The sequence below is a fragment of the Rhamphochromis sp. 'chilingali' genome, assembly GCF_963969265.1.
Source record: "Rhamphochromis sp. 'chilingali' genome assembly, chromosome: 18".
In the NCBI taxonomy this organism is placed as follows: Eukaryota; Metazoa; Chordata; class Actinopteri; order Cichliformes; family Cichlidae; genus Rhamphochromis; species Rhamphochromis sp. 'chilingali'.
This window is the reverse complement of record NC_137945.1, coordinates 9,768,554-9,793,414: the sequence shown is the minus strand read 5'-3', so window position 1 is coordinate 9,793,414 and position 24,861 is coordinate 9,768,554. Positions and strand designations below refer to the sequence as shown.

The 24,861-nt window shown below is 40.5% G+C and overlaps 1 protein-coding gene across 1 annotated transcript in view; it reads left to right on the top strand.

Annotated features, from left to right (window-relative positions):
• Window positions 1–5,249: 5,249 nt before the first annotated feature.
• The window catches only part of cnksr2a (connector enhancer of kinase suppressor of Ras 2a), an 86,155-nt gene continuing 66,543 nt past the window's right edge, over window positions 5,250–24,861 (top strand). The window contains exon 1 of the mRNA XM_080865960.1: window positions 5,250–5,566. Within this exon, the coding sequence (XP_080722086.1) occupies window positions 5,503–5,566 (64 nt within the window). The 5' untranslated portion in view covers window positions 5,250–5,502. The remainder of the gene's footprint in view (window positions 5,567–24,861) is intronic.

The following is a 24,861-nucleotide window of genomic DNA, read 5'->3' as shown; positions in this document are numbered from 1 at the left end:
CTTTATGTATGTATACTCAGCATAATTTAGATCAAACTAAAACTAAAGCAACAGGAATAATCTTCATTGTAAATACTGTATTCTTATACTTACGACATCACATTGGTGTAAACAGTCCTTCTGTTCTAAAGGAAATGCTTTCTGTGTCTCGAGACACTTTTCATCTGCATGTCGTATGTGCCCTCTGTCTCTTTTTTGACCAATTGGAAGGAAGTGAAAGGACCTGTGAGAACTGTGACAATCATTGATTCTCCATTCTGAAGGGTCTGGAGGCGGTATAAGAGTTCCAGTGTAATGAGGTAATATGGCTGGCTGTGTTGGTGTACAGAGAAAAAAAAAATACAAACTGTGTCATGGAAAGACTTTTGGACCAAAAACTTAACTGTAGTGCTGGGATGCTGGGACTTGGGCGTCCATGTCTGGAGACTAACACTTTTACTTTCCCTTGCAGCTTTTAGAAAGACTGAAACAAAAAACAAAAGGCCACATTGAAAGCATATTACCTTTCATTTAAACCTAAATGTAATACAGTCAGAAAGAATAAAAATACAAAGCAGTATTAGTAACTAAATAATGGCATTTCAGATTTTGTGGGAATTTTAGGTGTATTTTTGTATAGATTACTCTAATATGGTAAGGTGAAAAGAAGACATTTAATTAACTTAGTGAGGCTGAAAAAAGACTTGTTTAGCAAAATAAGTTTTGACAGTGAGGCTACAGAAAAGTGGCTACAGCAAAATAATCCAATAAAGTTAATCCAATAAATCCAAAACAAAAGAAAGAACCAAAGTCTCCAGGGTGAGAGGCATGAGGGGAGATGGAAGAATGATGAAAAATAGCAGGAAAGCAAACAGGTTTGAGAAGGCCACGCAGTTACTTAACAAAACAATGTACCACACATTCATTTGGTCATAGTGTGTTATCCGTCTATCCAGAGCTGTCCTGACGAGGAATGGCCAGACTCTTGCTCCTGTCATGATCTTGTAGTGAATTATGCGAGTTTTGATTGTGGAAAAAAATATAAGTTATGAAGGCCACTCTTATTTTCACTGTCATATTGTGCTGCCAATGACATCGCAGTATTTTGAGGAACTTAATCCCCCATCCTCAGTCCAGGGTATGGTGCCTACTTAGCACTGTCAGACAGTGGTGTTTTGTATATTTTCACTCTATGAATTCATTGCAGTTGCTGCTGTTGCAGGTCTTTTACCTCTAATTTAACAGTGATATAAAATTATTTCATTAAAAGAAAATTAATATTCTGCCATAAAACAGGTGTCAGATTCCAAAAATAATTCTTTCCATTGACAGTAGATATATTTCAGTGGTTATTCATAACCACCATCCACCGCTAATGTTTTAATTTGCTTTTAATGTGTTGTTGTGTTCTACGGGGACTACACTGTTACAATTCTATGCTAAAACACTGTACATGTATCAGTTAGCTGCTTGACAAGGCTAACTGATACAGCTTGAAATAAAATATTAAATGCACTTTTGCTCCACCCAGCTTTGGCCCAGAGAAGACAGTGGTGTTTCTGGATCACATATGGCTTATTCTTTCCATGATAGGGCTTTAATCTGGATTTGTGGATGGCATAGTGAGCTGTGTTCACAGACAATAATTTCTGGAAGTGTGCCTGAGCCAATGTAGTTATTTCCATGAAAGAATCAATGCCGGTTTTAATGCTAACTGGGTGTCCAAAGATCGTAGGCATCCTATACTCATTTTAAGTCTTTCCCCTTGCATACGGGATTTCTCCATATGTTTGTATGTTATTATTTGCTATATATTTGTATATGATGATATATTCACAAACTTGCATGTCGAGGAGCATTATTCTGAAAATTTTAGAAGCATTTGCTTGAAAATTGGTGAACTCCTTTACATTACAATGCACTAACTGTAAAACAAGAATGACTACATGGTATGTTTTCACCTGTTCTCCATGTGTATGTGCCTCCAAGAGATAATTAAAAAAATGTGCAGTAGCACTGAAAACTGACTGGTCATGGTGGAGAAGATGATCTTGAATGGGAGTGCTTTGAATCATTGTTGTGATCTGGCACTGTATAAATAAAAATGAAGTGAAGTGAATTGACATACAACAGTTTGGCTGCTTCAAAATGGTTATATAATAGTATAACAATATACTGTGTTTTATTATAGGTCACATGTTACATGTGTATTAATATGAGGGTGTATTGTGTGTATAAAATATGATAAGCCATGAGTTTTTCAAAACTAGACTGAAGGACATTAGTGCTTTAGTGTGTGCATTTTTTTCATGAGCATATATTCCCCTTTTCACTTCCTCATCCTCATTGTGTGAATCTGTAGATCCTTAGCTGAATGATATTCTGCTATCACCTTACAACAGAACAGAAACTCACAGTAAAGCATCAAAAGATAAACTATGAACAATACTGCTTTGAAGATAAAACTCTTTTAATGAACTTCATCCCAGATATTTAGAGGCTGTTTCACAAGACTAAGATACTAAACTTACTCAGGTCAGATCTTCTCAAATTAATAGGAGGCACTGGCACTTACTGGGTCCAAATGATAGAAATATGTCACTACTCAAACTTAAACCTACACGTTGTGACTTGACTCTGTCCTGTGTGTAAGTGTATATGAATGTATAGGTGAATACTACCCAAGCTCAGGTAGTTGTTTTCCCTAGATGGATACTGAAGGGCATCATCAAGTAAGTAAGTAATTAAGTATTTTAATTAATTAAAGTAATTAGAATTTTAATCCGATAATGTTGTTACATGAATTTCAATCTCGTGCTTTCAGTTTTCAGTAGTCTGACTATTTCATTTTTCTAGGTAAACACATGGGAGTGTGAACAATACAAATGAGACAGAACTAAGAGGGGAAACTGAAAAAGGGGAAATTTCCTTGTGGTGACATTAATTTGTCTCATTTTTCCACCAACTTCTGCAGTTTTTCTCTTTCATTTGTCGGGCTTCCAGTAAGTCAGCCAGTAAGTCGCTTTTAATCCACATCAGTTACACTTTTCACCAGCAGATGTCTCTGTTGCGTTACGAAATCTTGACTCTCATCTCACTGGTTGTCTTCAGTGAATGTGCAAACGTCAGCCTACAGTAGGAGGTGAGGCAGCAGTGAATCAGATCATCCAGCACTTCTTTATAGCTGGAATGAGCGTGCACAGCACTTGTAAAGGGTTGGAAAGTTATGTAGGTAGATATCTGGCACTAATACAATGTAATTACTAAATTAATAATTAGATTTAATAATTTCATTTGTGACTCCAGTAACAACACCAAAGAATGAATTCCTCCAGTTTCCAGCAAAATCCGGAGTAGGACATTAAATTTTTACTGCACAAGCTTGTCACAGTCAGCTGATCTGTATTAAGGTTAAAATAAAACTAAACTAAAAGATAAACTAAAGAAAGGATATAAAGCAATCAGCTCACCCTAAAGGTAGAAATAAAAGAATACCTCATGACAGATTTTACCTACTTGTATGTAAACTCTTTCTGGAAAATTCTCCTTTTTCAGTTTTAAGCACTTCTTGCATTTTAGTTCTTCTTCTTTCTCCTGTAGGGGTCGCCAAAGAGGATCATCTATCTCCATCACACCCCATTTCAACCTATACCTAGCATCCTCTTCCATCACACCAACATCTCTTTATGAGCCACATGCTTGACTGAAATTTTATGCCTGATGGCCTTTCTGATGGAATTAAGGGCTGGGACCGGAGTACACTGGCTTCTACATAGATGCCAGTAACAGAACTAACTGTGCTTTTCTACCAGAAAAGTTTTGGTTTTATAGATCTATTCATGTTTTACAGTTTTATATGGTTTTATTTGAAGATGGTTTTCACTTACTTGTTTTTCCAGGTTGTGTGCTTGACTTTCCTCTTTATTTAAGGAAACACACAGAAGAGTTCACATTGAGGTTCTGTGCTCTTGGAAATGCCCTCTGATGAAACCACCAGTTACATTGCAATTCGATGAAGGCATAAATGTGGCTACATGAGAACTTGGACAAATAAAACCAGTCATGGAAACCACTAAGAATAACTGATCCCAACACTATTTGAGGTGGTATCTATGCTTATTCAGGACTGGATTAGCGTGTTAGAGCAGGCTTTCATGTTCGATTTGTCTTAAGCTTGTCTTGCATTGCACATAAACTTTTGCCCATATATTTTGTATGTCAATATATTTATTAATTGTTTTTTAAACTTATGAATAAACTTACTTACTAAGAAATCTAATTCAGTTACACATTAGCAAGGATGTAGGCTGTGTTGCTCCTGGTTCTGCATTGGTGGAGTTGTCCCTAAACAAATCCACTACTGTAATTTGTCTGGAGCAGAAATGTCTCAGAACTTGGAAAAAGATCATGCTTGAAGTGTTTCCAGCCTCACCTGCACTCTCTTTAAGATTATCTGAAATTGTCCAGGAACAAGTTTTAAGAACACTGCAAAGAAACAGCTGCAAGAGTCAAAATAAAGACTATAAATCAATTTGTATAATGTTAATTTAAATGTTCCAGTTTAACCCACATACAACCTATATTTACTTATTTAAAAAAGTGTAGGTCTTGTACTCTTCCAGTCAAGCAAATATGGTGTAAATGTAAAACAAGTGTGTGCTCAACATCTACATGGAGGATTTCAAGGCAGAGAGAAAGATAAATGGTTTGAGGGGGCAGTGAAACGATCTTTGGAGTGGAGGTGGAGCGGTTGGCTGAGGATTCATTAAGTTTCCTCACACAGCAGCTGGAGCAGAAAGTGTGTAGGTACCCCATGCTGACTCTCCCTCTCTCTGTATGTAACACAATGTCTCTCTATCGAAGACACGTTCTTATTAAATATCTTCTGAGAATATCTCCTCCCTCAATCATATCTGCATGACTATCGCTCCGGTGGGAAATACACTGACGTGCGCGCGGAGCCACCCACAGAGCGCGTGCACGGATTAATCATATCTGGAAAAGAGAGAGAGAGAGATGCTGCCGGCTTTAAGTCCGGTGTGACTTATCTATCCTACACTGCTGCTGTCGGTAACGGAGCGGCTGCGCACACACCTACATACACTCCTCTCTCTCGCTCTCTTTACAATACCACACACACACACACACACACACACCGGAGCGCAGGAGCGGACTAGCGCACTGGGAAGAAGGGAGAGAAGAGAAACAGAGAGAGGCGACACAAGTCAGACCGGCTCGAGCAGGGGAATGTGCCGGATTCCGCTGCGCACACACCCGGGCTGTCCCGCACTGAGGGCTCCACTGCGTTAACGGGAGACGACACAGGGCTGATACTGAGGCAGCGGGACCAGGACCAGAGAGGGACAAAGTAAAAAATAAAAAAAAGTAGTCACCTGGCTGCGGAGGAAATTAGAGAGGGAGGGGAGTGGAGGAGGGCGGGAGGTGTAACCGCCTCACAGAGCCTTGTTCTGGGGGTAACGCCACTGCTTGCGCGCAACGGAGAGTAAGCGCAAAGTTTCCTCGATGGCGCTGGTGATGGAGCCAGTGAGCAAATGGAGCACAAGCCAGGTGGTGGACTGGATGAAAGGTGGGCAGCAGAAACACACGCACAGACACGCACACACACACATAAATACAACGATACAGACACGCGCACGTATTATGCACACGATTCATTTTTAAATTACACAGCTGGAACGCGTTCGCACACGGACCCGCACACACAAATACTGTCTCTGATCACGACTGGACATTCAGGCAGGGGAGATAAGAGGCTGACAAGTTGATTTGTTGTGTGGGAGGTGTGTGTGTGTGTGCCGATGCATCAGCCAGGCACCTGATGATCAGTGGGCAATGATGTAATGTGTGAGAGAGTGACAGCAGGAGAAACAAACTTCCTTGCTTAGAGCAGGGGCGGGTGTAGAAACTTTTGAAAGGGGGAAAGGGGGCAGATCGACTGCTTACCTCCTCAGGCTGCTTCAGGCGAAATCGGGAATACATCAGAATTCATCCTGCTTAGTTTCAAATGGCACACCTGTTAGTTCAACTAATCAACATCTTGTGAGAATCTACTAGCCGTGAAGGTCACAGCTGCAGGCATGTGTAAGGTGTGAGGGTAGACAGGGATAGATGCCAAACTGTGAAACATGGCAAGAATATACTGACTGCTCGCTAGGTGTCGCTCTCCTGTGGTTCATTGATCTGAATGATTCGGAGGTTAGTTAGCCCATAATAGAAGGTGGCAGGCAGATGGCTCAACCAATCTGCCTTTTGTAAACACTTCCCAAGAATTAAGTCACAGAGTGTTTTGCAAACAGACTGTATATAGAGGATGGATGTAGCTCTGGTGCCATCACCCTGTGATAAGGGAGGCCCCACTCTGAAGCTTCAAGCTTTGCCATCTGGGTGTTTGAAGAGTGATGGGTGAATCTGTCTGAGAAACACAGGCAAACCGCTCCAATGGTAGCAACTTGTTAACTTGTCCCACCCTACTATATTACTATATCCTCCTTTTTGCATCTAATGGGGTCAACAATTTCCAAAATGAATACCAAACTAGCTTTTGAGATTACGAATTCATCAGAAAGTGTTTTCTGAGGAACTGAGGGGTGTTTCTGCTTTGATTCATGGATAATATAAAATACAGCTTAAGCCACTGTAACATCAACCACTGGAACAAAAGACATCAGTACTGGAAGATTCCCTCTCTTCGCTGTAAAATAAAGAGATACAGGAAATCATTTGCACCTACAACCATCAGGCTTTTCAGTTCTCATGCTAATAACAGATGAGCCAAGGCTCTTTGGCAAATATCTCACTTTTCAGAACTGTTATATTTATCCATCTCTTATATACAGTCTGTGCTTTCTGCATATGGCTCATAGGACTGGTTGAAGTTATCCAGTGGATGTAACTTGTGGCAGTCATCTTGTTCAACCAATCACCTGTATTTAAAAAAAAATGTGATTCCTAAAGACTTTCCGGGGACAATTCCCAAAATGCTCCTATGTAACAAACAATCTATTTCACTAACTCATTTGCAGCTTATTCTGAAGTCACTGCTTGACTCAGTGTCACTATTTACTCAGATGTGATATGGAGTCTTCCTACTAATGGGGACACTTAGAAATAGCGCTATCTCCGTTTGGTTATCTAAGTTACGCAAAGGATTTTGTTGCCACTGTGTTCTGTGGAGGAAAGTTTGCATATCGGCACATATCAGGTAGCAAATATGCATATACAGTAGATCTGTGTTTGACACACTAGATAGTTCTAGCTCTAGCTCTTGTCTCAGAGACATATTTTTAACCAACTTTGCAGCATTTCAGCAGCATCACGTCCCTCTGTGTCATTGTTTTGTGCATCTCTGTGTGTGCTCACATTTTGGCCCAGGCAGGAGGTGCGAGCTCGATATCACGTCACCACCCGCAGGGTTACTGCTGACTCTGGTTGCAGATGATGTACCAAAAATCACAAAGGAACAGTGCGTGCTTTTAGGATATTTTGGCTTCACTTTGTTTGGTGTGAACAAGCAGTAAAATGCTGTCTATCTCACTATTGAACATAGCTATAATGCTAATGCAAACATTTCACAGGCTCTTATTTTGACATTAGCTCCTTAATAAATAAGTTTTGTTTCTTTTTGTTGAATCAAGAAGCGTTGCACCTTGGGTTAAACAAATCTGCATCTTTGGCTGCTAATTATGACCCATGCAGAGCTTTTGCAATGCACCACATGCACACTAATCACATACATCACTGTTTCTTGCAGACTGGTTGTAACTTTAAAGATGTAATTCCTGTCGACTTTAGAGCTATTAAAATGAGATCGGTGAATACAGAGCAACAGAACAGCATCTTTAAGAAAAAAAAGACACAAGTTAAACACAAGCGCAAAACTTTAAGCCTGAGTGTTTATCCAAAAATGTAATTACGTTTTGTTTATAAGAGTGCTGGTGATACCTTGGAGTGATCAGACTAGAGATTATCGTCATGCATAATTCAGTAGCCGGGCTGATTAGGTCTGTACCCAGGGGCCTGTGTGAGCATTGTAAAACTCTCTTGCACACAAAAAGAAATGGCTACTGTGCATTTCCCAGATCCCACACAGTGTGACGGCTTATTTTGGCTGCAGCTCGTTGCAGACATTGTGACGTATTCCAAATTCTGTTTTGATGTATGATCATTTAATCGCTTCTAAACATGAAGGGTAAACAAGTTACAGCTTTGGTGTTTCTAAAGTTACTGTCCCTTTAGGCTCAGGTTGTCTGCACCAATAATAATTTGTTCAACTTTTCATTTAATTCTCATGAAATAACTTGTTTAGGTTCTGAATGCATGAATAATACTGGCCCAGCTTCCCCAAAACCAGGAGGAGACCACGCTAAAGACCAGTCCATTAATCACTTTAATATGTGAATAACTAATTTAATTTGAATTAATGGCCAACTTTGGTGCAATAGGGACAAGTGCTTTGTAGAAACTGATCACTTTGGCTAAAATACAAAAAAATATATGAAGGTCATACAGGACTTTTTAAATTGGTCCATCCAATTTGTTAAGTCATTGATAAATTAAAGTCCGTTATAATTCTTAACTTTAGTGTTAATCAACTCTTCTATCATATGGTAGCTGTCAATGTTTTAACGCTAAACACGGCTCACAGCCGAGCTTTGCGGTGATTTATGGGGCTCTAAAACAGAAGTGAGGGTTTTATCATTAAACTCTCACTCCACCCAAAATCTCTGTTTTAGAGCGAGGCAATAAAGGAGCTTGTAAAACGTCTGCAGTTTGCACCTCTGACATGTTCAGCATGGTTTCACAGCAGTTACAGTGGACTGCAATGGTGATGGTTCACTAACCCCGCACCTTACAGAGCAGAAATGAGGTCTGGAGCAGAACACAAATGACTCGCTGATGGTCGAGAAGAAGAATTGTCTTAACCCTTCTCACCCTCGAGACCCCTGTACCCCAAACCAGCTGTAACTGTAATTAAATTGGAACTATTGTGCTTTTCTTTTTTCTGTCACAATGGTGGATGCTCATATTAAACATGGTCACAATTTCATTTATGTTCAACAGCCCAGACTGTTTGAACCTTCCACTGAGAAGGGGCAGCAAATCAGAAGGAAGTAGCTTTAAATGGATGTGGAAAGACTTGTTTCAGAAAGTGGGGGCTACGCCAAGGCCTAGTGTTAGGTTTATAAGGATTATGAGGATTGTAAGGGTATCATCAATGTGTCTGACTCAGTCTTGGTAGGCTGCTGTTCACACGCTAATTTACATTTCTGATTAGGAAAAATTATAAATGTTAAAACGAAAGTAGTAAAAAAAAAACTATCAGTACTTTTAAAGGAGAAGAAGATTTGTGAACTCTGCTTCAGCTTAGGCAGAGTGCACGAGCAGCAGAGTAACAAGCAGCAGCTCAGGTGAATGATGTTTTTTGCACACGTGCAACATGGCTCTTGTGGTTTATTTCCACACATAGTAAGAAGAAGTAAGAAATACCATCTGTTACTTGTAACTTTCTATATAAGTGATGAGTTTATATGTAAATATAGGCAAAATTTTTAACCTGCAGTTATAGTTGTTTTGTCAGATGACATCATGGTTATGGAATGAAGCTATTTAATATTTAATGCACTTAATTTGATGACAGAAACTTTTGGCAAATATTCCCTGTTGATTGCTACGGAAGCTCTATATAGGGAACGTACTATATTTCCATAAAGATACAATCCTATATAGAAGTATAATAAAAAAAAAATGCTTCCGTTTGAGATGATGAAACAAGTTAGTTTTAGGGACTCACTTCCTTTTCTGTCTTACATATTTTTTGTACATATTGTTCTACATGTTAAGCTGTTCTAGCAGTGAAGGTCTTTTCAAAATTTGAAGTCGTGACCTTAGATTAGCATCAAAAATGCCAACATCAATCTTCCAAACAGGCCATTATAAAAAACTCAAACATGAGAATCCTTAAGTACCTACTGAATGACCTTTAAATTTGACCTATTGACCGTTTCCAGCTTCTTCAAGCCTTTTTTCCCCTGCTTTAATGCCAAGATGCATCATCGCTCCCTGTTTTCTCAAACTCAGATCACAAAACACAGCCCGCCTTTCAAATGCACTTTGAGAAATGACTAATGATAACTAATATTAGTAATAATTGTTATTCATCATATCTGTTTGATGCACAAAAAGCAGGTCAGGGAGACCATTGACTCATGTGGCAATAAAATGCTTATTGAAATGGCAGCAAAAATGTATTTACATGATGCACTGTGTCAGTTCTTGGAGGCACGTTGTTGGATGGGTTATTGGTTGGTCATGTGCATATGGCATGTTTTTATATGTGCGTCTGAGTGTGTGTGTGTGTGTGAGCGTGTGGGAGGATGGTAACTTGTTCGTCTCAGACCGTCTGTGCACAACAGCTGACAGACGAGCACACCCGTTCTGAACAGAAGGCTCCACCCGAGTCCTCGGACATTTGCAGCAACACACACACACATGCCATGCCTTAGTGTGGTATTCAGTTCATGCCGGGTCTCTCGGGTGTGTCTGTGGCGACAGAGGGAAACATGATAGCGTGCTTCTGTGTGTGTGTATGTGTGTGTGTGTACAGTAACATGTACAGATCACATATGCCAAAGGGGCCAAAAGGTCTGGGTATTGTTGACTTGGCAACAGTGCAGCATTGGCACGACAGATACTAAAACAATATGGGAGTGGTGCACTTCAACAGTAACGTGAGCACTTTCGCCACATTGATGGGAATGCTGGGAATCTTTGCCCACGTCGTGTTATGTTATCATCTGGTCACACACTGAGATGGGGAGAATTTCACCTCATTTCCCTTGCATGAATTTGGTCGCTAGACTTGGAAATCAGCAGTGAAATTGGCGTGACAGCATGCGAGCACATCTGATGACACCACTTGGCATGAGAGAAAGCTGCCAGAGTGATAGTCACAGCCTTTAGGATCAGTGGATTTTGGGTCTGTGGGCTTGATATGTCTCGGCTTAAGGTGAGGCTCACGAGTACTGAGCTTACATCAGAAAAAATAAATCCAGAGTGAATATGCGGCTCTCGGGGAAATCATTTCAACTGTTTTGTTCTCTCAGAGGCTGAAAAGTTCAAGCAAGCTTCTGAAATTTGCAACGGCACGAATCAGCTCTGGTTCAGGGCATGTACTGAAGCAGCGGTAATGCTCAGTGACATTCACTGCATCAATTAATGTTTTGCTAAATGATTTCTTAACTCAATCAAGCACAATATTAACATAACAAATTAGAAAAATAAAATCAAAATGTGACATTTAAAAAGCCCCCTTTTTTAAATAGCTACTAATTTATGCAAACACTTTGGTACAATTGCATTACAATAGTTTTAAATCGAATAACTGGCAGATGGAGATAGAGGCTTGTAATAGTGCTCTACATGGACCGTTAACGGAGACTTCACTGCCCTGTGTTATATAGTTTCAGCCTTTCCATTATGGATAAAAATAAATAAATAAAAACAAATAGAATGAAAAAATAGAAACAGGTTTCATATTTAAAAAAACTTTTGCTAGTTGTCTTTTAAAAAGGATTTGCTGGAGACAAAAAAGGCAGCCAGGGAGAACCAGTGGAGTTAATGCTAGCTTTAATAGCTACAGTAGGTAGATACACAGCAGCTGGTGAAAGCAGTGGTTTCCAGCTATAAATGAGTCACTCTCTTCTGTCTACCGCTGCCTAAAATCAAAGATTTACTTTTTCTTTTTATGAAGGAGGAGTCTTCATAAAACTTTGGGCAATGAAGGAATATGCCTTCTAAAGGCCATCACAGACCAATCGTGATACAAAAAAGCAACACAAAATTCAGAAATGTTCACATAGTGATTTGTATTTTAACGTATGTAGACACCGAAAGTGTTACATTTGTGTGGAAAATCCTCAAAAAATGGACTGCGAAATAAAATGGAGTTGACAACAAATGATGATGAGCTGGTCCTGATGTTTCTAAATAAGAAGAAGTGCTAAAACAAAAAAGGGATTTATGACAGTTTTAGCTGTGTGGTGGGAGCTCTGTCTACTTTTTATCATTGTAAAGATGTACTAGTTAGTATATGTAGTGTGAACAGTATGTCTAATGTGAACTAGCATGGCTAGAATGAGCAGAGATAATGTTATTGTGGCCACATGGGAGTGAGCTGTTAATAAAGCCATGATGATTTGAAACTTGCAGAGAGAAAGCTTATTAAAGCACATTTGATGGCAAAATTGACGAACTTGTGAAGTGGCTTCATAAATGTAAAAAAAAATCCTGTTTAATTTTGAAATTGTTCACCTTGTTCTACTTCCTCCATTTTTCTTCCTACCAGTCTTCTGTCAAACTGTGCCCCCCATCCACTAATTACTCACCTAACATACAGCCATGCTTATGTTTGTTACCTTTCCTATTTTCTCAGCCCATCAGTCAGGCCAGAGTTTTGACTGATCCGTGAGTTTCGAACTGTTTTTGGACCTCTTGGCTTCCTCTTTATTATTATGTTTGCTAAATGGACCTCCAACCTGTCTGTGATGCCAGCAGTAAAAGTAAGATACAACTGTCCTTCTTTGTATGCCAAATCCATCCATCCATTCTCTTGCCAAATCTGTTGTTTTGAATTTGCTGTTGATGCATTTGTGCCCAAACTATATTAAAATATTTGAGTTTTCTGGTTGAAACTTTTTTATTAATAAAATGGAAACTGAAAGTCAGAGGCTTCTGGGTGTACTGCCATGCAGCTTGACACAGATTGGTGTTCTGTTTATTGATTATTACATTTCTAAAGATAGACTAATTTCTTTGCCTTTGCATTGCCTAGAGCAAAGTTCCATTCTCCTTGCTTCACGTGGATTCTTCCACTGACTTTTCATGCATGAGTTTTGTTTTGTTTTTCTTCTTTCTTCTTGGATGGGGGAGTTATTTTTATCTTGCCTAATTACTGACTGATGTGATGGGGAGGACTTGGAGTAGATGTAATATTCAAACAGCGTTCAACAAGAAGCAAAACTGTATTTACAGGAAGAATTTCTTTAGTTTATTTCCCCATTGCAAAATCTTCCCAGATGACACTGGGATTCAAATGGGCAACTTTCCGATAATAAACTCACTTTTAACTGCTGTTTCTCTTTTTCTTTTTTTTTCTTCTTAACATCCTGAATTTACAAATCCCGGGAACAGAGCGAGCATTCGTCTGGCTTTTATTGTTACCGAAGCTTTAGAGCCCTTGGAACAGATGACACATAACCCGACTGGGAGGGCCGGCTCTTTTATAGGACTCTTGAACATCCCAGAAGTCAGTGCAAAATCTAGCTTTATTACTCGCGTGTGCGTATGACAGAGAGAAAGAGGGTGTTTGTGGGAGTTTGGCTCGCCTGTTGTTGTGAAAAGTGTGCCTCTGTGGGAGTCAAGTGTGTGAGTCAGCTATGAATCACACGTTTTGTACCAGTTAAACCAAGCACACACATGATCTTGCTCCTTCTCACACATGGACATGTATGCAGTACATACAGGGATGGGAGTGCATGACTGTTCAGAAAGAAACCGTTATACAACAAACCTACACAGAGATTTGCACCTAGCTTGTGACTCAATTTAAAAAAAAAAAAAAGTTGGCCGAGTACATTTCAGGATTTTTACTAAATATACTGTAGATCAGTGATTCACCACACGGGCACTTAATGGTACTTCTGCACTTCCAAGTGGAGCGCCTAATTACTGTGGTGTAATTCAGCTAATTCGAAAAATGCCAAAATTAGACTTTAAATAAAAAATAAATAAATACACATATAGAGCCACCCAACACATCAGCAGAAAATTTGTTAAGTGAATAATAGCAGCAGACCAGCAATAATGAAACCTAAATATAAAGGTTGAGGTGTGGTTAGGAGAAAAAAAGTCTATAACAGCATAGACTGTACTTAAAAGATAGACGCAGCCACCATGATTTCACCTGCTGCTTTGTGAACTCTGTCCTGGGCACCACCACCTTGTTGTAGCAACTTATCAATCGCATGTACTGTGACGTCCAGTGTTGGTCAAGTTACTTGAAAAAAGTATTCAGTAACTAAATACTGATTACTTCCCAAAAAAAGTAATCCCGTTACTTTACTGATGACTTATTTTCAAAAATAATTAGTTACTTAGTTACTTTATTTATCCCCTAAATAGGTAATAAAGCAATAGATCTTTCAGCCCAATTCTACTTTTTCTGCATAATCCATCATACAAAATGTAATCAAATGAAAAAGTCTCTTTTTAAAACTTGTTTTATTAGTTTTGATCTTTTAACTTTATGCATCAAGCAAACATTAAATTATATGCAACATTCTCTTTTTTTTAGGTCACATTTTTGAATTTATTTTAGACTTTATTCAGTCCGCACAGGGCCAGAGTTTACATACAAACTGAAATATATATATCTACATATCTCTACACATCATTGCACAAGCACTTAACAACAACAACAACAATAATGTACTTCAGTAATATACCTCATAACTCATAATTGTTCACTGTCAGTCTGCACACTGCTGATTTGCACCACCTTTTTTAAAAAAATTTTCAATATATTTTGTATTGATTTTATAATTGAACAGTATACAACAATCACCTTCAAGAGAACACAATAGAAGGTGGACAGCAAGTCAACAAGGTGGTAATACAGCATACATAAATGTTAAAACTGAGTACATTTCACTTAAGTTTATTCTTCAAGCTAATGACTGGTTGCCAAATCTTATAAAACACTCTCTCGGTTAGACAAGGTAAACTCAATTTTCTCCAGGTGGAGTACATTTTCAAATTCTCTCAACCACATTTCAAAGGTAGGAGGTTTATCAGACTACCAGCAGAGAAGTATCAGCTTTCTAGCCACAAGTGTAGTCATTGACACAACCTGCGTCTCTGTCTTGTCCCTTACCCATCCTGGTTCAGACACCCCGAGCGATGCTGCAAAGGGGATACATGGGACCTCCCTGCCAATGGCTTTGGTCAGAAAATCAAACCGATGATTCCAAAAAAGCTGTAGTTTTTGGCATTGAAAGAAAAGGTGAGATAAAGTTCTTCGATCACTTGAACACTTAACACAGAGGGCTGAAACGTTCTTATATATTTTTTTCACTTTAGTGGGAGAAAAATGCAACCTATACACAACCTTGAATTGGATCAGATTATGTCTAGCATTTATAGAGCTAGAATATATATTCTTAATGCACTCTTGCCAAACATCATCAGTAACATCCACCCCCAGTTCTTCCTGCCACTGCTCCCTAAAAGTATCAGATGAAGGACTGTATATATCTAGTAAGGCCCTGTAAAAGTACAAAATTCTAATCCAATTGATAAAAGAATCACCAAATCCAAATTTGGATAATACAGTAAACAAATACGGCCACTCGACCTGATCAAAAGCTTGTTCAGCATCCAAAGCTATTACCACAGAATCATCTGAACACCTAGCAGGACTATATATGAGATTAAATAAGCTACGCAAACTAAAATAAATGTAGTGGTTAGGGATAAACCCTATTTGATCTGGATGTATAAGTTTAGCAATATGATCTTTGAGGCGGTTTGATAAAACTTTTGTTAATATCTTGGTCTCAACAGAAAGGAGAGATATAGGCCGATAGGACGAGACAGACACAGGATCGCGATCTTTTTTAAGAATCAATGAGATTACACCACGATGCAATGAACTTGGCAAAGAGACAGACAATTTTGAATAGTTAAACATACGCAAAATTAGAGGGGCTAGCAATGAGGTGTAAGCTTTATAAAACTCTGCTCCGAAACCATCTGGCCCAGGGGCCTTATTATTTGACATCTGTTGAATAGCTGTCTTAATCTCATCTAATGTGAAGTCCGCCTCCAAATCTGCAACTGCCTCATCATCTAATTTTGGGAGATTACACTTTTCCAGAAAGTCCTCAATTAATGACTGACTCACAGAACTTTTATAGCTATAAAGATTACGATAAAAATCTCCAAAACAATCATTTATTTGTTGAGGGTTTCTAGTGGTCCACCCATGTTTGTTATTGATTGATAGTATAGTTTGTGATGCTTGTGTTTTTCTAAGTAATCTTGCAAGTAGCCTATGAGGCTTATCACCCAATTCAAACAATGTTTGCTTACACTTAGTGATTTGAAGGCAAACTTGTTTGCTAAGCAGAGAATTATACTCACACTTCAATTTAGTAATTTTGCCCAGTAATTCTATTGTGGGAGAGGATTGATAAGTTTGTTCTAGTTGCTGTATATTTGACTCCAGATCCTTCAAAGCCATTTCCTGGGATTTACGTTTAGCTGCAGAGAACGAAATAATGTGGCCTTGAATTACCGCCTGTCATGGTCCTGGGTCGTGTGACCCAGTGTGTTATGCTTAACCTATTTTGATGTTTATTGTTTGCTTAGGTTCTTTAAGGTAGTCCAGTCCTTTTTGTAATTATGTTACCCTTGCATTACGTCTCCCTTGCCCTTCGTGTGTTTATGTCTGTGTGTCTTGTACTGTCAAGTTCATGCTGTCAGTTATGTCACCTCCCCCTGTACTACGTCTCCCCGGTTCATGTCTCATGTTTCCTGTTTTACTTTGAAGGCCTGCATTCACTGTCTGTGTATTCAGCTCACTCCTCCTGTCCTGTCGTTAAGTTCATGTGTGTCAGCTGCGTTCCCATGTGTGGCCACTTCCCCTGATCATCCCTCATGTGTATTTAGTCTCTGTGTTTCTTACAGTCTGTGTCGCGTCGTCTGTGTTCCCACCCTCCGTGTTTCCATGCCTGGTCTGTTGTCTTCCAAGCCATAGCCTCACCATAGTTTGTTCCCAGTTTAGGTTTTTGTTTAGCCACGCCATCCCTGCTGTATTTGCACACCTTGTTTTCAGCCATAATCGAATTTCCCAGAGGAACCCACCCAAGGGATTAATAAAGTTCTATCTAATCTAATAATAAAGGCTCGCCTTCTGTTAAAGCTCACTCCCGTCTGTTCACTTGTGTACGCACCTGGGTCCATTACACGCATTCTCCACTCGGTCCGTCACAGCGGACCGTGACACCGCCTTCATACTCTCCCAGAGAATTGCATCATTAACATCACCTTTATCATTATCATTAACATAATCCAAAATGTGCTTCTCCAATTTCTTATGAAAGGTCTCATCTTTAAGCAGAGTTGGATCGAAGCGCCAGTTTCTTCTGTGTAAATTGGCTAAATCTGCTAAGTCCAGTGGGTTTCCTTTCTCCATCCCCTCCGCAACTCCAAGGATCCTGATATTCTGTCATCTTGACTGCAACTCGAGGTCATCCAATTTTTTGTGATGTAAATCGTATCCTTTCTGGAGCGAGTCACAGAGCGCCTCTAAAACGGCAATCTTCTCGTCATGCCCGTTTATAGCTTTCTCAATATCATGTATCCTCCCAGTTACAGTGGAAAGAGTGGTCTCCATAGCGTTCATCATGGTTGAAATAGCAGTTAATTTGCTATCAACCGAAGTCTCCAATCTAGAAATTGCACTCATTATGTTGGCTGACGTCAGGTTAGCTACTTGGGAAGTCACGGGGCTATTTGCACTTGGCTCCTCAGCTAGCGCGCGCTCGTTAGCCACACTCGCTGACTCACCTTGATCTTCTCCGATTTTTCACGGGCTTTTGAAGCTTTAGGTTTCATTGTTATAAAGTATATACAAACGTCAGGACTCAACAGAAAGGTTTCAAAAAACAGATGGATATGAATAAAAAAATATAGGTTGGTTCGGAGCTCTTTCAAAAAACGTCTTACGCCATTGCTTCCTAACCACGCCCCCATATGCAACATTCTCTGACTGGAAGAAATTTGTTTAACATTTAAACCTACTTTCTGCACATTCCAGCACATAAAATAAAATGATTTTCTGTGTTTACACTCACTCTTTCAAATAGATGCAAGTAAAACACAGCAGAAAATAAATAAAATCAAAGACTCAGCAGTCCCGTTGCCCTATTTTCACCTGTATAGCAGGAGTGGGGCAGGTGGAGGTTTGCCCTGGTGCAGGTGTGCCACAGCGGTCAGTGGAAGGATACGGCAGTTTTTCTGTGAATTTCCCATTCCGTCGTAGCGCACTCGGTGCTTGCTCGGACGTTTAGGGGTTTTTTTGCTGTAAAAAGAAGTTTTCTTCCCACGCAGCGATCAGCGGACGCTAATGTTTTTGTCACTTTTTACGGAATCAAACTCAAAGTAAGATCAGCACTTCCACGCTTTAAACACTGCACGGTCATACTCTCTCCGCACTCGATATATTATCCATTTTTGATCTGCACACAGGTGTTGCCACAAACGTCGCACTCGCTTATGTCATTGTCATGAGACACTCTCACAAAAAAAACCCACGGTTTTAGTAACGCAGCAACACAGCGTGCTTATGAGAAAGTAACAGTAATCTAATTACCTTTTTTGAAATAGTAATCCCTTACTTTACTTATTACTCAAAAAAGTAATCGGATTATAGAAACGTGTTACTTGTAACTCATTACTTGTAACTCATTACTTGTAACTCATTACTTGTAACGCGTTACTGCCCATCTCTGGTGACGTCACCCACGGATTATGGACTTCGCATTTTGAAGCTTTGATCTTATTATTTTGGGTTTATGTTATTTTTTTGGAGCCATGCTTGGATAAGACAGTGTGAAGTTATCAGCTAGCTTGGTTACCAAGCTGCATCTATAAACTGTGTGGGTGAAATAAATAAAGACAAACACATCTGTTAATTAGACCCGAAGGAACAAACCAGTAAGATACTAGAAATACCAAAATTTAAGACAACTAGACTGAAGCTTAACCTTTGTAGATGGTCTTTCGAGCTATAATATTAGTCAGATAATCAGTGAAAACTAGTCTGAGGCTGTGGGGATCAACTCCCTTTTGGAGCCAACCCGACCAGGTTGATGGAGGAAGTGCAGTTTGTGGCACTTCTGCTTTGGCTTGATGTTTCAATCAGGAAGTAGCGGCTCCCTAAATTATTCTGTGTTTAATTATCCACTTTACTCTATGTGGTCCTCTGCAGAGCCTTCGAAGTAAAGATTGAGACCATAAACATAAGCAAAGTGCTTACTGAGGTCATAGGTCGAGAGTCATTATCTCATAAACACTTCTTTTTTTTACCCGGAGGCGTAATTAAAAAAACTTGCCTGCTGAATGCACTGGCTCCCCTGTTTTTTAAAAGTGCCAGAAGCATATTGGGCTACACCTACTGTATTAAAATTAAACACATCACATTATCATTGCAAATAAAGCATTAAAAAAAGATATTTGAATTGAGTAATTATACAATTCCCAATGATTAGAAAATCAGCCGGGTTGTGCTCATCCAGTTCTTTATTGATTCCCTCATTGAGTCCTGTCTTTCTTCTTTCTGCTTTGGCTTTCAAATCCTCCCGTCCCACTCCTTTGTGCATGCAGAACTGCAGCGAGTTTGACATAATTTTAGTTGCAAATACTTTTCCATCATTTTATTTGTCAATTGATCTCCTCCACTCTGATTCACCCATACTATTACAGCTCAGCCAAAGACTGTATATAAAAATCTAGATAGCTTCTGGATCTGAAAGTTTTTGTCTCCATCTCTAGTTTAAAAAGTTAGGAAATACAACACCATCTTCATGTTCCACCTTAGTGTCCAGAAGGAGGGTAAAGCATGCTTTATCCACAACGTTGCCTTATGTACATTTATTTCACTTTCACTGGACACGATTGTGAAGGACCGAGCAGTGAAGGAAACTTAGGCACAGGTTAAAGTCCAAAAAAATTATTTTTTATTTAACCCAAAAAACATAATTGGTTAAATCATGCAAAAATAATCAAAATCTTGGGCCCATAAAAGAGGTCAAAATAACAAAACTCTAATCAAATTTGACAACACTACTAATAACTCAAACAAACTGACCTAACTTAATGAGACAAAGGGGAAACTTAAATAGTGGCTGATCAGCTCACAAAAACAGGAGAAGGGGTAAAACACACAAAACCTAACTAAAGCAAACATAATGAACTCCAATTCCCCCCCCATGGTCCCGAGTAATGGCACGAACCAATTTGCAGTCTTTCTTTAAAGCTTGCTCCGCCCCTTTTCCACCTCTTGGCTCCTTAATCAAGGGACTGGAACAGCTGCAACTAAGGTAACTCAGAAAACAAAAGATTAATCATACATAACAGTGTAAACTAAAATGTGCGCACTTATTTTAGAATGCAGTGTTATGTGGATATGTGAATTAACTCTAAACCAAAACCAGTTATTTATTGTCCTGTAAATTAATTCCTATATTTAAAGAAAGACAAATGTGAATGCAATGTTACTTTTAAGCCTCTACACTAACATGGTGGGTATTACCACTGTGTGGCTGTAAGTGCAGCCATCACAACGATGAAAAACATCTTTGTTACCATAAATATAACTGTAGTTCATTTAGTAGCCTACTGCTCATGTACATATTAAGTCTAGCAGACCAAACTAAAGTGTTTACCCTCTTCTTCCCTTCAGCTGACATGTTTGTGGGGGTATATTTGACTGTTGCAGAATGAATTCCATACAGCAGTCATTATGCTGTGTATATTAACTGTGCAGATCTGCTTCACTTTCTCTCGTACTGCGTGGGCGTGTGTGCTCGTTGATGCCACTTACAATTTGACTCATCAGTATTCGGGGCATTCACGCTCTCCCTCACTGCCAGTGATAAGCGATGCTGATTATCAGTGAACTTTTGCCACACAGTGCATCGCTCCCCTTCTGTTTTGCCTCTCGCTGCCTCTCTCAGCAATAGTAACACTTTGCCTGTGAGAGCCAACATTGTTTTAATCAGCTTCACATCTATTAAGAATCAGCTGCTATTAACACTCATTAAAACCTAAGTGGTGGAGGCAGGGCTTAGATGTCTTACTTGAGTAAAAATAGCAAAGCCACAATGTAAAAGTGCACCGCCTGGTAATATAGTGCATGTTTTTAAAAAGGGTTTCCTTTACTGGAGGTAAAGGAACTAACTCAAGCTCCGAATCAGTGCTGCAATGGTTGCTTTCATAGCCAACTTATCATCCTCTGAGAGTAGGCAGGACGCAAACGCAGAATCAGAATGAAGTTTGTTGATTTATTTACAGTCTCTATGAACAGTTTTCAAGTAAACGCTCCGATAGACTCCACTCCGTCCTTAAGGTCAATACCGAAACAGACTTCTTTGTCCTCCCATTTGCGATTCCTCCTCGAGGAAAACAGGGCAGGCTCCTGGACAGAAGAGAGGGAGGTAAGAGGCGCACACACATAACAGATGAACAGACTTACTGAACAGAGGTGAGTATCTACCGTGACTCATTTATGCTCTGAAAGAATGACTGAAGGGAACAGACTAATAATCAGATGAGGACGCAGGTAAGATGATTGTTGCAGGTGCACCAAGCCGAAGGGTGGAGACCAAGACAATCCCGCCTCTGAACAGGTAGAGCGAGGTTACCACCCACACCCACACACAAGACAGATAGAGAGAGGGAGGGAGGGGAGAGAGAGTGAAGTGAAGTGAAAGAAATTTGCCGGAGAGCCCAGAGGAGTGGAGGACTATGACACAACAAGTACTGTATTCTATTTAATTTATTATTCATTTTAATAAAAGACTCACAAATGGAGTTGCTCAAAGGAGCTTGATATTGTAAAGAAAAGACACTCTTTGTGAGCCAGAACTTGGCAACAGTGGGAAGGAAAAACTCTGTTTTGACAGGAATGTAAGTAAGGTTTCAATTTTAATACTGTAGTTACTGATATAGAGTGTATAGTGTAATATACTATACTATTATATATATATATATATATATATATATATATATATATATATATATATATATATATATATATATATATATATATATATATATATAGCGTAGTGGTCCGCGTCAGGTGTTGAGGAACCAGGGCACCCTGACGAAAAGTGGGCTACTGGAACAAGAAGGCATCGGTGGGCAAGAGACGAAAACAGGGCGTTGTTGGAATGCTACTACGCAAGTAACCCCGGCGGAAGGGGCTACATGAATAGGATGAGGGACCTATGGATTCTTCGATACCCAACATCCACAATGACGGAATACCAAGGGCTCAGAGAAGAGCTCGAGAGGATGTGGAGGGTGAAGGTAACGGTGGTCCCCGTGGTAATCGGAGCACTAGGTGCGGTGACTCCCAAGCTAGGCGAGTGGCTCCAGCAGATTCCGGGAACAACATCGGAGATCTCTGTCCAGAAGAGCGCAGTCCTGGGAACAGCTAAGATACTGCGCAGGACCCTCAAGCTCCCATATATATATGTATGTATGTATGTATATATATATATATATATATATATATATATATATATATATATATATATATATATGTATGTATCTATATGTGTATGTATCTATATGTGTATGTATCTATATGTGTATGTATCTATATATATATATATATATATATATATATGTTCCCAGGACTGCGCTCTTCTGGACAGAGATCTCCGATGTTGTTCCCGGGATCTGCTGGAGCCACTCGCCTAGCTTGGGAGTCACCGCACCTAGTGCTCCGATTACCACTGGGACCACCGTTACGTTCACCCTCCACATCCTCTTGAGCTCTTCTCTGAGCCCTTGGTATTTCTCCAGCTTCTCGTGTTCCTTCTTCCTGATATTGCTGTCATTCGGAACCGCTACATCGATCACTACGGCCGTCTTCTTCTGTTTGTCTACCACCACTATGTCCGGTTGGTTAGCCACCACCATTTTGTCCGTCTGTATCTGGAAGTCCCACAGGATCTTAGCTCGGTCATTCTCCACCACCCTTGGGGGCATCTCCCATTTTGACTTCGGGACTTCCAGGTTATACTCGGCACAGATGTTCCTGTACACTATGCCGGCCACTTGGTTATGGCGTTCCATGTATGCCTTGCCTGCTAGCATCTTGCACCCTGCTGTTATGTGCTGGATTGTCTCTGGGGCATCTTTACACAGCCTGCACCTGGAGTCTTGCCTGGTGTGATAGACCCCAGCCTCTATGGATCTTGTACTCAGAGCTTGTTCTTGTGCTGCCATGATTAGTGCCTCTGTGGCGTCTTTCAGTCCAGCTTTGTCCAGCCACTGGTAGGATTTCTGGATATCAGCCACCTCCTCTATCTGCCGGTGGTACATACCGTGCAGGGGCCTGTCCTTCCATGATGGTTCCTCCTCTCCCTCCTCTTCCTTGGGTTTCTGCTGCCTGAGGTATTCACTGAGCACTCGGTCAGTTGGGGCCATCTTCCCAATGTATTCTTGGATGTTCGTTGTCTCATCCTGGACTGTGGTGCTGACACTCACCAGTCCCCGGCCCCCTTCCTTCCGCTTAGCGTACAGCCTCAGGGTGCTGGACTTGGGGTGAAACCCTCCATGCATGGTAAGGAGCTTTCTTATCTTGATGTCAGTGACTTCTATCTCCTCCTTTGGCCAGCCTATTACCCCAGCAGGGTACCTGATCACGGGCAGGGCGTACGTGTTGATGGCCCGGATCTTGTTCTTACCATTCAGCTGACTCCTCAGGACTTGCCTGACCCTCTGCAGGTACTTGGTGGTTGCAGCTTTTCTAGCAGCCTCTTCATTGTTCCCATTCGCCTGCGGGATCCCCAGGTACTTGTAACTGTCCTCTATGTCTGCAATGTTGCCTTCTGGTAGTTCAATCCCCTCAGTTCTGACTACCTTCCCTCTCTTTGTTACCATCCGACTACACTTCTCCAGTCCGAACGACATTCCAATGTCATTGCTGTATAGCCTGGTAGTGTGGATCAGTGAATCGATGTCTCGTTCACTCTTGGCATACAGCTTGATGTCATCCATGTACAGGAGGTGGCTGACAACTGCTCCGTTCCGTAGTCGGTATCCGTAGCCAGTCTTGTTAATGATCTCACTGAGGGGGTTCAGGCCTATGCAGAACAGCAGTGGGGACAGAGCATCTCCTTGGTAGATCCCGCACTTGATGGTGACTTGTGCTATGGGCTTGGAGTTGGCCTCTAGTGTTGTACGCCACATCCCCATTGAGTTCCTGATGAAGGCTCTTAGGGTCCCATTGATCTTGTACAATTCTAGGCATTCCAGTATCCAGCTGTGGGGCATTGAGTCATAGGCCTTCTTGTAATCAATCCAGGCAGTGCACAGGTTGGTCAGTCTGGTCTTGCAGTCTCGGCTGACTATTCTGTCTACCAGTAGCTGGTGTTTTGCGCCTCTGGTATTCTTGCCAATTCCTTTCTGTGTCCCGCTCATGTATTGACCCATGTGCCTGTTCATCTTAGCCGATATGATGCCTGACAGGAGCTTCCATGTAGTACTGAGGCAGGTTATTGGTCGGTAGTTGGAGGGGACCGGTCCCTTCTTGGGGTCCTTGGGGATCAGGACCGTCCGACCTTCAGTTAGCCATTCTGGGTGTCTCTTGTTAACTAGCAGCTGGTTCATTTGTGCTGCCAGATGCTCGTGGAGTGCAGTCAGCTTCTTTAGCCAGTAGGCGTGAACCATGTCGGGCCCTGGTGCTGTCCAACTCTTCATACTGGAGACCCTTTCTTGGATATCTGCCACTGTGATGGTTACTGGACCCTGTTCAGGGAGGTCGCTGTGGTCTGCCCTCAGATCCACTAGCCACTGAGCATTGCCGTTATGGGTTGCGTCCTTCTCCCATATGCTCTTCCAGTATTGCTCCGTCTCCAGCCTTGGTGGTGCTGTTCTCTTATGTATGTATATATATATATATATATATATATATATATATATATATATATATATATATATATATATATATATATGTGAAGGAAGACCATGTATTTAGACGTGCATTATAAACATATTTTGACAGAACGG